The sequence below is a fragment of the Myotis davidii genome, unplaced genomic scaffold (assembly GCF_000327345.1).
Source record: "Myotis davidii unplaced genomic scaffold, ASM32734v1 scaffold962, whole genome shotgun sequence".
NCBI lineage: Eukaryota > Metazoa > Chordata > Mammalia > Chiroptera > Vespertilionidae > Myotis > Myotis davidii.
In genome coordinates, this window is record NW_006295559.1 from 6,016,613 (window position 1) to 6,030,095 (window position 13,483).

Below are 13,483 nucleotides of genomic sequence, written 5' to 3' on the forward strand. Positions count from 1 at the left end.
AATGTTGCCCTTGTCTGTGGTGTAGTAGAGACTCCCACTCTCTCAGGCTTGCAAAATTCCTGAGTATTTAATAGCTGGACACTCACAAGCCCGTACAAGCTGGTGTTAGCACACCCCCTGAGCAAAGCAGCAGGTGCCTACGGTTAGTCTCTGGGTTCCCGCACAGTCCCTCTTAGCTTCTCTGCATTTCCAACCTCTTTGGTACTAGTTAGTGACCTGGGTTAAATCCTATTGGTTACCTGGCACAGGCTCAGTTATTCAGACTGAATCCTGAATGTGTGTTGTGAAGAGTGTAAAACTGATTAGAGAAGAGCTTCTCCAAGTGCCGGAATAACAATCAGCCACATCACTAAGCCTGCTGGAGGTTCAGCCGACTTCACTGTTTTTAAAGAGCTAAGACTTTCTAGGGGAGGGAAGCAGTGAATCAATACACATTGTGGCACAAGTCTCTTGTCTCACTGCGCATGAGTGACAAAAGGTCTGTGGACGGGAGCGGGAGCGGTGTGCAGGCCACACTGTAATAGAGCACTTTGGAAAAGCTATTTGGCAGCACGTATCAAAAGGCCCACAATGGCCCCGTCCTTGTCCCCGAGGTCCACTCTGACAGAATCTCTCCTAGGGACTCATCCCAAAAGGAGGGCAAATCCAAATGTGCCAGGATATCCATTGCAGCATCATTGAAAATAGGGTATTTTTGTGAAGCAACTTCAAAGTGAAAAGATAGAAAAATAATTCTTTAAACCCATTTGATGGCATTTCATGCAGCCTTGAAAATTATGAGTATTATAGCACTGTGGGGAAACACATATGCTACTGGGTAATAAAAAATCAGGAAAGAAAACTACATGCATGATAACACTGAAAATAAGTATGTACAAACAATTACTGAATTATGTAAAGAGGGTATTAGGAGATGAACTTTTTTTCTCTGATTTTCAAAGAGTGACCTTTTTCTGATGTAGAAATTCCACGTAGTTTTGTCCATGAAAAACAATGAAACCCACTAACAAAGTTAATGAGGATATTTAGAAGGGAAAAACATATCTATTACACATTAAGGTGACCTGTGAATGCGGTTTTAGTTTACAGTATAAGACCTGGATATGCCTGAAGTTAAAGTAAGATCCCCAACTTGCCCATCTGTCATCCCCCCATGCACGAACCTACTCACCTCAATACATCTGCTCACCAACCTGCATCTCACCTCCCTTTGGGAGGACTGGCTCTTACCACTTAGGTACTAATAAGCCAATGTGCTACTTCTAGGACCTCTGGAGCCTTCGTTCTACTGTGAAGTGGAAGACTTTGCCCCTGTCCCCCAGAGGGGCACCTGATTTGCAAACAGGTGGGAGAAGTATAGGAGCCTTAAAAGAGCTTGTCCTGGACAGGTAACAGTCCAGGTAACAGTCTCCTCTTTCTTGACTCAGCATGGCTTCAAACCTGTATCCACACTTCACCAACTCTCTGGTTCCCTTAGAGAGGGTAACAGCTGCTGACTCTGCTGCACCCCTGCCCCTCCCCATCCCCCATTCTCTTCAGACCTGATCTCTTAAAGCACAGCTTATTTAGGTACCTAGAAGTGAAAAAGAAAAAAAAAAAAAAAAACACGAAAAACCTAAAAGCCAGTCCTCATCCAATTTGTCTCAACGTCTAGATCAGTGGTTCTCAACCTTCCTAATGCCGCGACCCTTTAATACAGTTCCTCATGTTGTGGTGACCCCCAACCATAAAATTATTTTCGTTGCTACCTCATAACTGTAATTTTGCTACTGTTATGAATCATAATGTACAGATCTGATAGGCAGGATGTATTTTCATTGTTACAAATTGAACATAACTAAAGCATAGTGATTCATCACAAAAACAATATGCAATTATATATGTGTTTTCCGATGGTCTTAGGCGACCTCTGTGACAGGGTCGTTCGACCCCCAAAGGGGTTGCGACCCACAGGTTGAGAACCGCTGTTCTAGATAAACAAAACCACACTGCAGAATTCAACCTGCAATACTGCCACGTAAGCCACCGAAGACGACACAGGTGCCCACCATTATGACAAAATAGCCATGAAGAGCGTGGGGACACTGGAGCTCAGGTTCCTGGGTGCAAATATGAGATTTTCCACTTCCAAACTGAATGATCCTGGACAAAGCCTTAACCGGTCTGTCTCTGCTTCCCCCGAGGATTGTCGCAAGGAATAAGTGAGTTATTTCTACGTAAAGCTCTTGGAACAGTACCTGACACTTGATAAGTACCCATTCCAGTTTAGCTAATATTAAGTTCTCTCTCAAAAAATAAAAAACAAATGTGGTGTGATGTGGTCCCTGTGAGGCAGTCCTCCCTGCCCATCCTCAGGGGCCACTATGTCCACCAGGAGCACACAAACGAAGGGCCAATGTCAAAATACCCACAGCTCAGAAACAGCCACATCCAAACCTCACGATTCAAGAAGAATCACCATCATCTTCATTTCCAGAATTTTTCATCTCATCAAATTAAACCACCGGAGGGCGGGAAGGCTTGGACATGCCTACCTCGAACCACTGCCCGTGCGACTGCATCTTGAGGATGACGCAGGGGTCTGGTTTGGAGAGGGCATCTCTGTCGGAAATGCCCTTGCAGGCCACACGCAGCTCCACTTTGGTCAGGCAGGGGCTGTTAAAGATCCCCAGCGTGTTGGCCGCCGACTCGTAAATGTTGCTCATCTTCTTCATTCTGTTTTGGGCAAGAAAGAGAGGAAAAGAGACATGCCGATCAGCGCAATATTTGTCAAAGGATAACTCCTCTCAATCACCACTTAGGAAATTTGTTCAAACACTGACTATATTTACTATCTCATGCCCCACCCCAGTGGTATAGTGCCACTGAAGTAAACAAACAAAACAAACAGAAAGCAGGAAAAAAAAAGAAAAAAAAAGCACTCAACAGGTGTTGGTGTACTTGGCTAAGAACACTATTTTCCTATACGATTTGCATACCTTTGCATAGTAAAAAATTTTAGCCTGTGAAATAACATGAATGAATCAATGCAATAGACTACAATCTGTAATCTGATTGTATATTAAGGGCATCGATTGTGGGAAATTGTACAGGTTTGTTGGCTAATCAATTTAATCACTTTCCAAGTTTGACCTTCTGTATGATGGCAGAGATGTAGGTTGCCCCGCCTGAAGAAACGTCCCAATGTCCCTTCCCTAAGCCCTGGTCCACCTTCTCAAGATGCCTTTTCAGCAAACCAGCTCCAAGAGAGAGGCCCTGGATCTGATTTCCTGCCCCAAGTGCCCAAGTCCATGCTCCCCTTTCCCTTCCAGCTCCTACCTGCAACATTGAGATTCAGAATCAAAGCGGGGTGGGGGGCGGGCATGGAGCAAGAGGATGACTATGTGTGAGAGAAAAAACTCAGAGCCTCTGGTTCTGGACTCATGGGAACAACGGCCACAAATGAGCTCTGCAGGGCCCCTCCCCATCTCCACGTGATAACCTTTCAACAGCACTTTGTACCAGGAGGGCCAGGGCTACAGGGGCCCCCAGAGGCCATCAACATGGCCCTCCCTCTGAGGAGGACTGACCTGTAAGGACATTGAAAGAGTCTTTCAGAAGCAAAATTCAATATCTTTCTTATGGAATTCTGTTTCCTTATAGATTCGCTGGAAAACCTGCAATGGCTTCTCCAAGCTCATAAGGCATTCGTCCCCTACAGTGGAATCTCATCATCTACAAAATGACGATAATCCCTCTATTGACTGCCAGCTCATTGTTGGCTAGTTTCCTGTTGCTATGGCCTGAATATTTGTGACCCCTCAAGATTCAAATGTTGAAATCCTAACCCTTGAAGGTGGTGGTATTAGAAGGAAGAGCCTTTGGGGGGTGATTGGGTCTTAAGGGTGGAACCCTCATGAATGGGCTTAGAGCTCTTATAAAGGAGACCCACAGAGCTCCCCAGGCCCTTCAACCATATGAGGATACAGTGAAAAGTCTGTGTTCCAGAAGAGGACCTTGATCTTGAACTTCCAGCCTCCAGAATTGTAGCAATAAAATTCTATTGTTTATAAAGCTACTCAGTCTGTGGTATTTTGTTAGAGCTGCTTAGATGAACTAAGACACCTGTTAGTTTTGCCTAAAGGGGTGCATACCCAGAGAAAAGAGGAGAGAGAAAACTGTTTAGAACTCTGTAACAGCAGCCTCATCAATTCGAAGGGTCTTGGAACCCAGTGTGCCTACTTTGATGATTTCAAACACTGAGCACTTGATGAGTTAAGGATGGTGGGCCTACAGCACCCATATTTTTTCCCCAATTCCTACCCTGACCATTAGCAGTGGCCAAGTCCCTACATGACCCAGGTCCTGTCAGGCAACCCTATCTCCCAGGGTCCAGCTCTCACGGCACTTTGGGATGTTTCCTCCTTTGCTCTTCCAGGCTTAAGACCATGATAGCTTCTGCAAGGTTTAAGCTGAGCATTCTAGAGAAGATTCGGATACACTCGATCAATTGAACAGGGGACAGAAAGGAAGCGAAGGGAGTAAGGAGGTGCTCTCAGCAGGAGTCCAGCTTCAGTGTGGAGTCCCTTCAGTCCAAGGGAAGCTCTGGAGCATGAATTGTGCCATGGGTTGGTCCCACCGTAAGGAAAGGGTCCAGACTCTCGTAGCCCATGTCAATCAGTCATGCTAGGGAGGCAGAACCTCTTAGGTCCCCCCACCTCCATTGGCTGAGAGGAATCAGTCAATTCTCCAGAAAGGGGCAGCTGTGAGCCATTAGCAGCTAGCATTACAGCCATGAGAGGTGAGTGCACTAACTTGATAAAGAGGATCTGGGTAGAATATCAACATGGTCTATTTTACCACAGTGGTTAGTCTCTGAATATATATATGGAACTCCTTTACGTCAGGGACTTCTCATACTTTACTGCATCCCCAGTAGTGTTCAACTTGAATACAGTAGACTAATGATGAAACAACATACCGTATTTGCCGGCGTATAAGACGACTGGGCGTATAAGACGACCCCCTAACATTTCCACTCAAAATATAGAGTTTGTTATATACTCGCCGTATAAGACTACCCCCTCTTCCGCACACCTTCCACACACCAAATAAAAGGTAAAACAATATCAGATTTGATTTTAACATTTTAATTTATATTCAAATGCTTATGACATGCAGGAAAACTGTCACAAGGCTGTATGTAATCAAACATATACATAAAACAGTGCAAGTTTATTACCGGTAAACATACCGGTAATTCACTAAAGAAAACACACTCTATAGACTGGTACCGTAGATGCTTCTCAGGAACACAGGCAAGCAGCCCACAACCTAGAGGGACTGTCAATGATAGAAGTAAGATAACAAATAGAGGGAGAGAGCAAGTGCCGGGCAAGTCCCTAGCAAGTTTGCTGGCGTGACAGTTTCACCTTAAAAGCCTTCAAACTCCTCTGCATCATCTGATATTAAAAGTTCATCAACGACATCTTGGTGCCATGATAGGGATGATAGGGGTTTGACTGGTCGACATTTTCTATGCTGTACTGTACAATGGGGCAGTATTGTGGTTGGCTGTTGGCTGTATACAAAGCCTGATTTGATTGGTCCCTGCTCCCTGTTTGCCCGCCCTGTCACTATAGCAGTCTGGTCCACCCTTGCATCAGCATCTCCCTGGGACCTCACTAGTGCGCAAGTGCGAGCTCTTCAACATTCTAACAGGCACCATGATAGCGCAAAATCGCGAATCTTCAATGCATATGTAAAGAAATATACGGTAACCCGAATTTACCACACTCGCAAAATCGCATAACAGCCGAGCATACACCCAGCAGCGCTGCTGATGCCTGAACGGTATGTGGAATGAAGTGGGCGGGCATCGGGAGGCCACTATGGCACAGGGCAAGCACTATGGGCAGTCTATCTGAAGTGTACCTGGCGTATAAGACGACCCCCCACTTGGAGGCATATTTTTCAGGGCCAAAAAATCGTCTTATACGCCGGCAAATACGGTAACCCTCACTTCTGGGGGAATATGGTACAGGAAAGAAATGTGGCGATACTGAAAATAAAGCTCCCAACATTTTACAGTTACTCCTGGCTGATCTCCCTGTCCATGCACAGATCAAAGCCCTGACCAGATACATTGGCGTTCATGAGTTCCTCTGGCTGCTGAGAGGTAACGGCAGTCCTGACCTTGACTTTGGAAGTAGTACATAGGCCAGCGAAGTCAAATTGTTTGGCCTTGGCCCGGCAGAAGCTCACTGCTGAAAAGGTGGTCACAAAATATGGCTCTGTCAACGAGTGATGAGCTACCTCCAGCCCCAGATAAGTGAAGTAAACAAGTAATTTCACACTCTGTTAGAGAACAGGATTAAAATATGGCCAGATTATCAATACATTTTCCATGGCCTATTTAAATCCTCTTTGTTGCCTTTCATAAAATGTCCTGGTTTTACAGAGACTAATGTCTGTTGAGAATTATTTTTGATGGAATCTGACTTTTGGCCAATATTAGAATCAAATTATAATTGAACTTTCACTCAGATAATTTAAGTTATAATAAAACCACTACTTCAGCATATCCACACTCTCTTAACAGGACAAACTGATCCTGAAACTTAATTAGTTTCAGAATGAGTTGCAAACACAGCCACGACAATAGAGAGCTAGAGCGGGAAGAGAATCAGTGGGAGCTCACAGGGGAACCAATTGAGCAGAGCTTGTCTAAGAACTGTGTTAAGAATAAGTGCATAATCACTGTTCTGCTTGCTTTGGCATTATTTGGCCTTTTTAAATGTCGGGGAAGTATGCTAGATGTCTCTATCACACAACATTTCCGTCGTCCCTATTCAAGAAATATGCACGGGGCACCTGGTACGTGCCTGGTGCTGTGCTGGAGGCCCTGGGCATCCCATTCATTCAGCTGAAGATGGACCAGTTGCTATTCATCCAGGACTTGTTAGTTTATTTCATACTCAACATTCCCTGATCTACTGTTGGATCAAGAGTCAATCTCTTCGGTGGCAACGGCTGAGCTAGACACTGTAAAGGATGGAGACATGACTAGAAAGCCCATCTGCCTGCCTACAGGTCCACATTCTGGGGCACTGCTGCTCGGACTGTAACATGATCACTTGGAGAGCTTGTTAAAATGCAGTCCGTGTTTCCCAGGATACAGAGTCTGGTGTGGGCCTGAGATTCCGCTCCTGGGTAGCCTGTGGGCCACATTTTGAATAGCCAGGTGGTTGAGTACAAACCAAGCTCCTAAATAAGGAAAACAGCCCCAAAGTTTACTTTAAGGCAGTGGTTCTCAGCCTTCTTAATGCCGCGACCCTTTAATACAGTTCCTTATGTTGTGGTGACCCCCAATTTCATTGTTACAAATTGAACATACTTAAAGCATAGTGATTCATCACAAAAACAATATGTAATTATATATGTGTTTTCCGATGGTCTTAGGCGACTCCTGTGAAAGGGTCGTTCGACCCCCAAAGGGGCCTCGACCCACAGGCTGAGAACCGCTGTTCTAGATAAACAAAACCGCACTACAGAATTCAACCTGCAATACTGCCACGCAAGCCACCGAAGACGACACAGGTGCCCACCATTATGACAAAATAGCCATGAAGAGCGTGGGGACACTGGAGCTCATATATGAGATGCAGAATGACACACACAGGATAAGATCTAGCATCACAGTTGTTGAGGCGCTAACCCAAGCTGTACTACTCATTTGTGTGACTTCCGTCAAGTTACTTGAATCATCTGTGACTCCGTTTTAGCATGTGCAAATGGGGAGAATAAGAGCTTCTACCTTGTAGAATTGTCTTGAGAATTAGATGAATTAATCCTGATAAAGTCCACAGAAAGTGCCTGGTCCGGAGTGAACATTCAGTAAACAGAAACTATGATAGTACTTTTTAAAAACTACGCCTCCAGGTCCACCATCTAGGCCTTAACCCTTTTGCTATTCTTGCCTCCCAATGGGATAGCAACCTAAGAAGACTTACAAAAAACTGGCAACTGGAGGCTTTCACCACAGAACAGGTCCCCAAATTTTCTTGACTTACCTGGTTCCCCTGAATGTCACACTGCATCTACCCCTCCTTCCCTCTTTCTGTCTACCCCCAAAAACATCCAGCACTCCTCTCTCTCTCTCTCAATCCTCTACTTTCACATTCTTTAGTCTTTTTTTTCTTTCATAGAGTCCATTGTTTTGTAAATTAACCTGCCCACTAGATTTCATCTCACAACTTTAATCGTTGCTCACCCTGCTCAGCACCCACCCCCACCTCCCAGTTTAGCAGTACTAACACCTTTTCTTTCGAAGAGAGTGGGAAAGGAAGACAAGCTATGATGTTTATTCTTTTTGTCCTCGTTAAGCATATAATGCTCTATAGATTTCTTTTAAAAATAGCTTGCTTTCTTAGCCACTAATACATACTACACTAATAACACACCTAGAGACAATCTCTCTTTTTTTTTTTTTTACTGAGACAATTTCTTGAGATAGGAATTGTCAGCTCCGTTTCACAGACATAAAAAATGAGCCCCATGGTAGTTAGTGACTTGCCCCAAAGTCATAGCTGGTTAAGTAAGAGGACCAGGATTTAAGCCTGGATCTAATGAACTCCAAAACACGTGTTTGTTTTGTTTTTTTTTACCATTCCTTACAACATGATTTACATTCCTAATTTGCTTAACAATTATTTTCTTTCTGGATCATGCAAAGGCAAACTTTGGCCCCAATCCAATCTTAATACACCACAAAGACATAGTTACGTGCATTGTTGATTAAGTATGAGATTGTGCTCTGGCTCTGAAAATCCACTCCCCCTCCCCCCGCCCCTTGACTCCAGAGGCAGGTCAAGTCACTTCTAGAACTCTGTTTGTAACAGTAGCCTCATCAATTTGAGGGGTCTGGGAACCCAGTGTACCTATTCTGATGATTTCAAGCACTGAGCACTTGATGAGTTAAGGATGGTGGGCATGCCCGACCAGCATGGCTCGGTGGTTGATTGTTGATCTATGAAGCAGGAGGTCATAGTTCGATTCCTGGTCAGGACATAAGCCCAGGTTGCAGGCTTGACCCCTGGGGGGCATGCAGGTTCTCTCTCATCATTGATGTTTCTATCTCTCTCTCCCTCTCCCTTTCTCTCTCAAATCAATAAAAATAAAGATAAAAAAAGCATGGTGGGCCTACAATACCCAGAAACCCAGAGATAAACCACATGGATGACAAAAAGCCATGGTTCTACTGAATACGAGTCAAAATTGACAATCTGTGTATGTGAATGTTTTTCTGAAATGCACTACGCCAAATCACTCACGTGCAGTAAATTATTATTTCCGTCATTTCCTGACCTTTCTAATTTGAGACAACAAAGAGACCAAAAAGAAGAATCCAGCAGAGATCCTATTTCCTGAAAAATCAGCTTTCTTGGGAAAATGTGCATAAGGAATCAGATATATCAATGTTCTAGGAACTTCCAGGCTCACATTTTTTCTCTCTAACAGTGAATCATGAAGATGAGATTTTTCTAGAAAGCAATTATGTCCACTGCATCTCATTCATATTAATTTTATAACACTCAAATGTCACCCATTTTTAGGAGAACTGTATTATAAATTTAACTGGGTAATTATAAAGGGTGATAGAAAGTGTTAAAAGGAATACTTGAATAAAATATCAAAAGAAATCATACGAATGAACGTCTCCTCCTGTCATAGCCCCTCCCTTTCCTACCATCCCAAAGGCAATTACAGCTCCTGTGTGAGAAAAAGAAAATTTAGATGAGGCTTTTATTATTTTTGGTACTGAAATAGTTCCTTCCTGTTTCTCAGGCAACTAAATTTACTCAGTAGAAAGAACAAATCCCACCAGTCTTATTTGTTCAGTTATTTTCCATCTTATTATAATCACAGGTAGAATTCTTCTACTCTTGTCATGTTAACAGGAAGCTGAGGGCTCACAAAATGGAGTTCGTGTTTCTGGTCACATATGTGTGGCTAAATGTAAAAGCAGGAAAGGAGCAATATTATTTTTATGTTCAACAAACAGCATTTGAAGCCAAAAGCCAATTTCCGTAAGAAAAGCATAACTGATCTACTTATGGGTCTTGCTCTGCTTCTATACCTTCTCATGTAAGACCTGCTTCATCTGCTTTGATTGACATCCTGGCATTAGCATGCTTTTGCTTATTTGGCAGCAGACAACATGTAGTGCTTGGGGGAAAAAGAGAGGGTTGAATAAATGACCAAATGGAAAAAAGAATACCTCTTGAGACACAAAACACAGCCTCTATTTCAGCACAGGCCAAAAGAAATCTGATAAGGGAAATGTTCTATCTTTTATGCTGTCCAATACTGTGGCCAATAGCTGCAGGAGGCTATTAAGAACCTGAACTATGGGTAGTGCAACTGAAGAAATACAATTTTAATCGTATTTCCTCTTAATGTAAATAGCCATCTGTGAAGAATGTATGCACCTCTATATTCATGGCAGTGCTATTCACAATAGTTAAGATCTGGAAACAGTCCAAGTGCCAAGTAGATGAGTGGATAAAAAAGCTGTGGTACATTTATACCATGGAATACTATGCAGCTGTGAAAAAGAAGGATCTCTTACCCTTTGAGACAGCATGGAGGGACCTGGAAAGTATCATGCTAAGTGAAATAAGCCAGTCAGAGAAAGACAAGTATCACATGATCTCACTTATATGTGGAATCTAATGAACAAAATAAACTGATGAACAAAGACCCAGAGACTTTGAAACATGGAATAGACACACAAATCTCAAAGAGAAGGGGGGTGTAGAGAGGGGGAGGGAGACAGGAAGAGATTAACCAAAGAACTTACATGCATATATGCATTGCCCATGGACATAGACAATAGTGCAATGAAGGCCTGGGGTAGGGTGGCGTGGGGAATGGGTGGAGAGGGGTCAATGGCAGGGGTGGGGGGCAGGGAAGGGCATCTGTAATACTTTCAACAATAAAGATCACTACAGCGTGATATTTAAATGTGTAGGCTTTTGAGTCAGACAGCCTAGGTCCATGTCCTGGATCCATGACTTACTAACTGTACAGCTAACTAGAGGCAAGGCATACTTTGGTTTCCCCCTCGTCTGCAAAATGGAACTAATAATAGGACCTACTTTTGCATTAGTGTGAGGATTCAGGAAGTAACAACACTGACATAAAGTGTTAGGTAATCATTATGTTACAGGTGTTCCTGTGAAAACGATTTCTGCAAGTAGATGTATGATGAATTGCTAAAATAATTAACAAAGACAAGCTACGTGATGATAAAGCCCAGAAGAGATACAGATGCTTTGGTCCAAAGTCTGGTGAAGAGAAAAGAAAGGCAATCTTTATCAAACAGACTTCTTTATGACAAAACCAGTATCTGGTGCTTTACACTGAACCATCACTATGTTATCTGTAAATGGAAGAGACAGGTCTTTAAGCTAAGCCCGAGAGCTTGCTCTGGATTTGAAGAGGCTAAGAAAAGAAAAAAAGGCAATGCCAACTCATACGTTCAGCCACCAAAAAATGGCAAAAACAAAGAAGCAGCATGCTGTGCCTGGAGGACATGAGATGCCCAAATGGATAAGAGTAACACCTGGGTGGTGCATGGAGTGGAAAGTGCATTGGAGACCCACGCACGTGAACGTGTGTCCCGGCTCTGACATTACCTACTTGTGACATACCTTTGCCGACCCTCAGTTTTCTCATTCTAAAAAAGAAGACAGTAATAGTTACCACCCAGGGCTATTTGGAGTATCAGAGGAGATATAAAACATAAAAGGACCAAGCTCAATAATGAACACAGCAGATTCTACAAAAATGTTATTTCTGTTTCTCCTGTCCCGTGACTTGGAATATAGCAAAGACCCAAATGCTCCCACACCCACGTTTCAGATCATTTGAGAGAGCTGTGATTTAAAGATAAATCATTATTATAGAGCAAGACTCCAAACTAAAAATCAGTTCCTATTAAGTGATTCCTATATTTTGGTTTGGGTCAGAAACTTGAAATTGAATAGGTCCGATTATAATTTAGACTGGTTTATTGTACGTGTGGGATTTTTTCACAAGTTCTATAAAGAAATTAGCTTCTGGTGGGGGGAAGGTTAAACATTAGCTAACTAGATTCTCACTTGAAAAGTCAAGAATTTAGTTCAAATTAGAAGCTTACTATATATAACTTTTGCTTTATCACCATCCTCTTTCATGGTAATAGTAGAACCAAATAAGCAAAGGTAAAAATCTGTGTGTGTGTATACACCTGTGTAAAATCTTCTCACCAAACATTCCATCTGTTCCCTTAGCACTCCTGCAGTTAGGCAGAGCCATGTGACTAGTTCTGAGAAGTAAAATGCTTCAGGACGAAGCATAGAAGAGCCAATATATATACCATCTAGCTATCCTTTCCACTGTCACATTGACCAAAGACCTTTTTTAAGACAGTGGAGTGATAATATCAAGCATCTGCCATCACTGAGTCACAACTAAGATTTGGAAACAGCCTAAGTGCCCATTAGCAGATGAGTGGATTGAAAAACAGTGGTACATCTACACAATGGAATACTACGCTGCTGTCAAAAAGAACGAACTCTTACCATTTGCAACAGCATGCATGGACCTGGAGAGCATTATGCCAAGTGAAATAAGCCAGTCAGAGAAAGATAAATGTCACATGATCTCACTCATTTGTGGAATATAATGAACATCATAAACTGATAAACATAAAATAGATCCAGGGACATAGAAGCATCAAACAGACCATCCAACCTCAGAAGGAAGGCAGGAGAGGGTGGGGGAGGAGGGTAAGAGATCAACCAAAGAACTTGTATGCAAGCATATAAACATAACCAAGGGGCTCTAGGAAACTTGTTTGCTTTGTAATTGTTCTACTTGCTTTTCATAGGATCATGCAGCTGTCTATTTTTAAAATCTTGTTTCCAATCGTGCTAGCCAACATACAGACATGACCATTTAACTCGCCTCTCTATAATCCTTCAGTGACTCCAGGTACTTTTAGAATTAAACATACATTCCCTGGTACAGTTCACGGAGCCCTCCCACCACATCTCCACAAGTGCCTTTCCTTCCAACCAATGCAACTGACAGACATGCCATTTCCACACATTCACGTGGCTCAATCACAACTCCTATGACAATGGGCGGGGGGTGGGTAAAACAGGGGGGCGGGGGCAGGCTGGGAGATGGCAATAGGGGGGAAAAGAGACATATGCAATACTTTCAACAATAAAGAATTTTTAAAAAGAAACAAAAACAAACAATTGATGATTTGAAGCAAAATTACTGGAGTAAATACACCAATAATTTAAAGTTAGTAATAAATTAGTAGTAATAACAATGCTAATAACAAATAGTCTTAAAAATAAAGATATGATCAGTAAAAAATAAGGAAAGAATATTAATGAGAAAAACAAATCTTACTAGAAGATTAAAAAAAACAAAATTTGAATAAAAC

General features: G+C 42.6%; 1 protein-coding gene across 5 annotated transcripts in view; it reads right to left on the reverse strand.

The window, feature by feature from the left end:
• Positions 1-13,483, reverse strand: part of CPNE4 (copine 4) — a 347,198-nt gene that overhangs the window by 257,625 nt on the left and 76,090 nt on the right. For all 5 annotated transcript variants that reach the window (XM_015568113.1, XM_006770195.2, XM_006770197.2 and 2 more), the window contains one exon: positions 2,535-2,715. In XM_015568113.1, the coding sequence (XP_015423599.1) occupies positions 2,535-2,715 (181 nt within the window). The remainder of the gene's footprint in view (positions 1-2,534; positions 2,716-13,483) is intronic.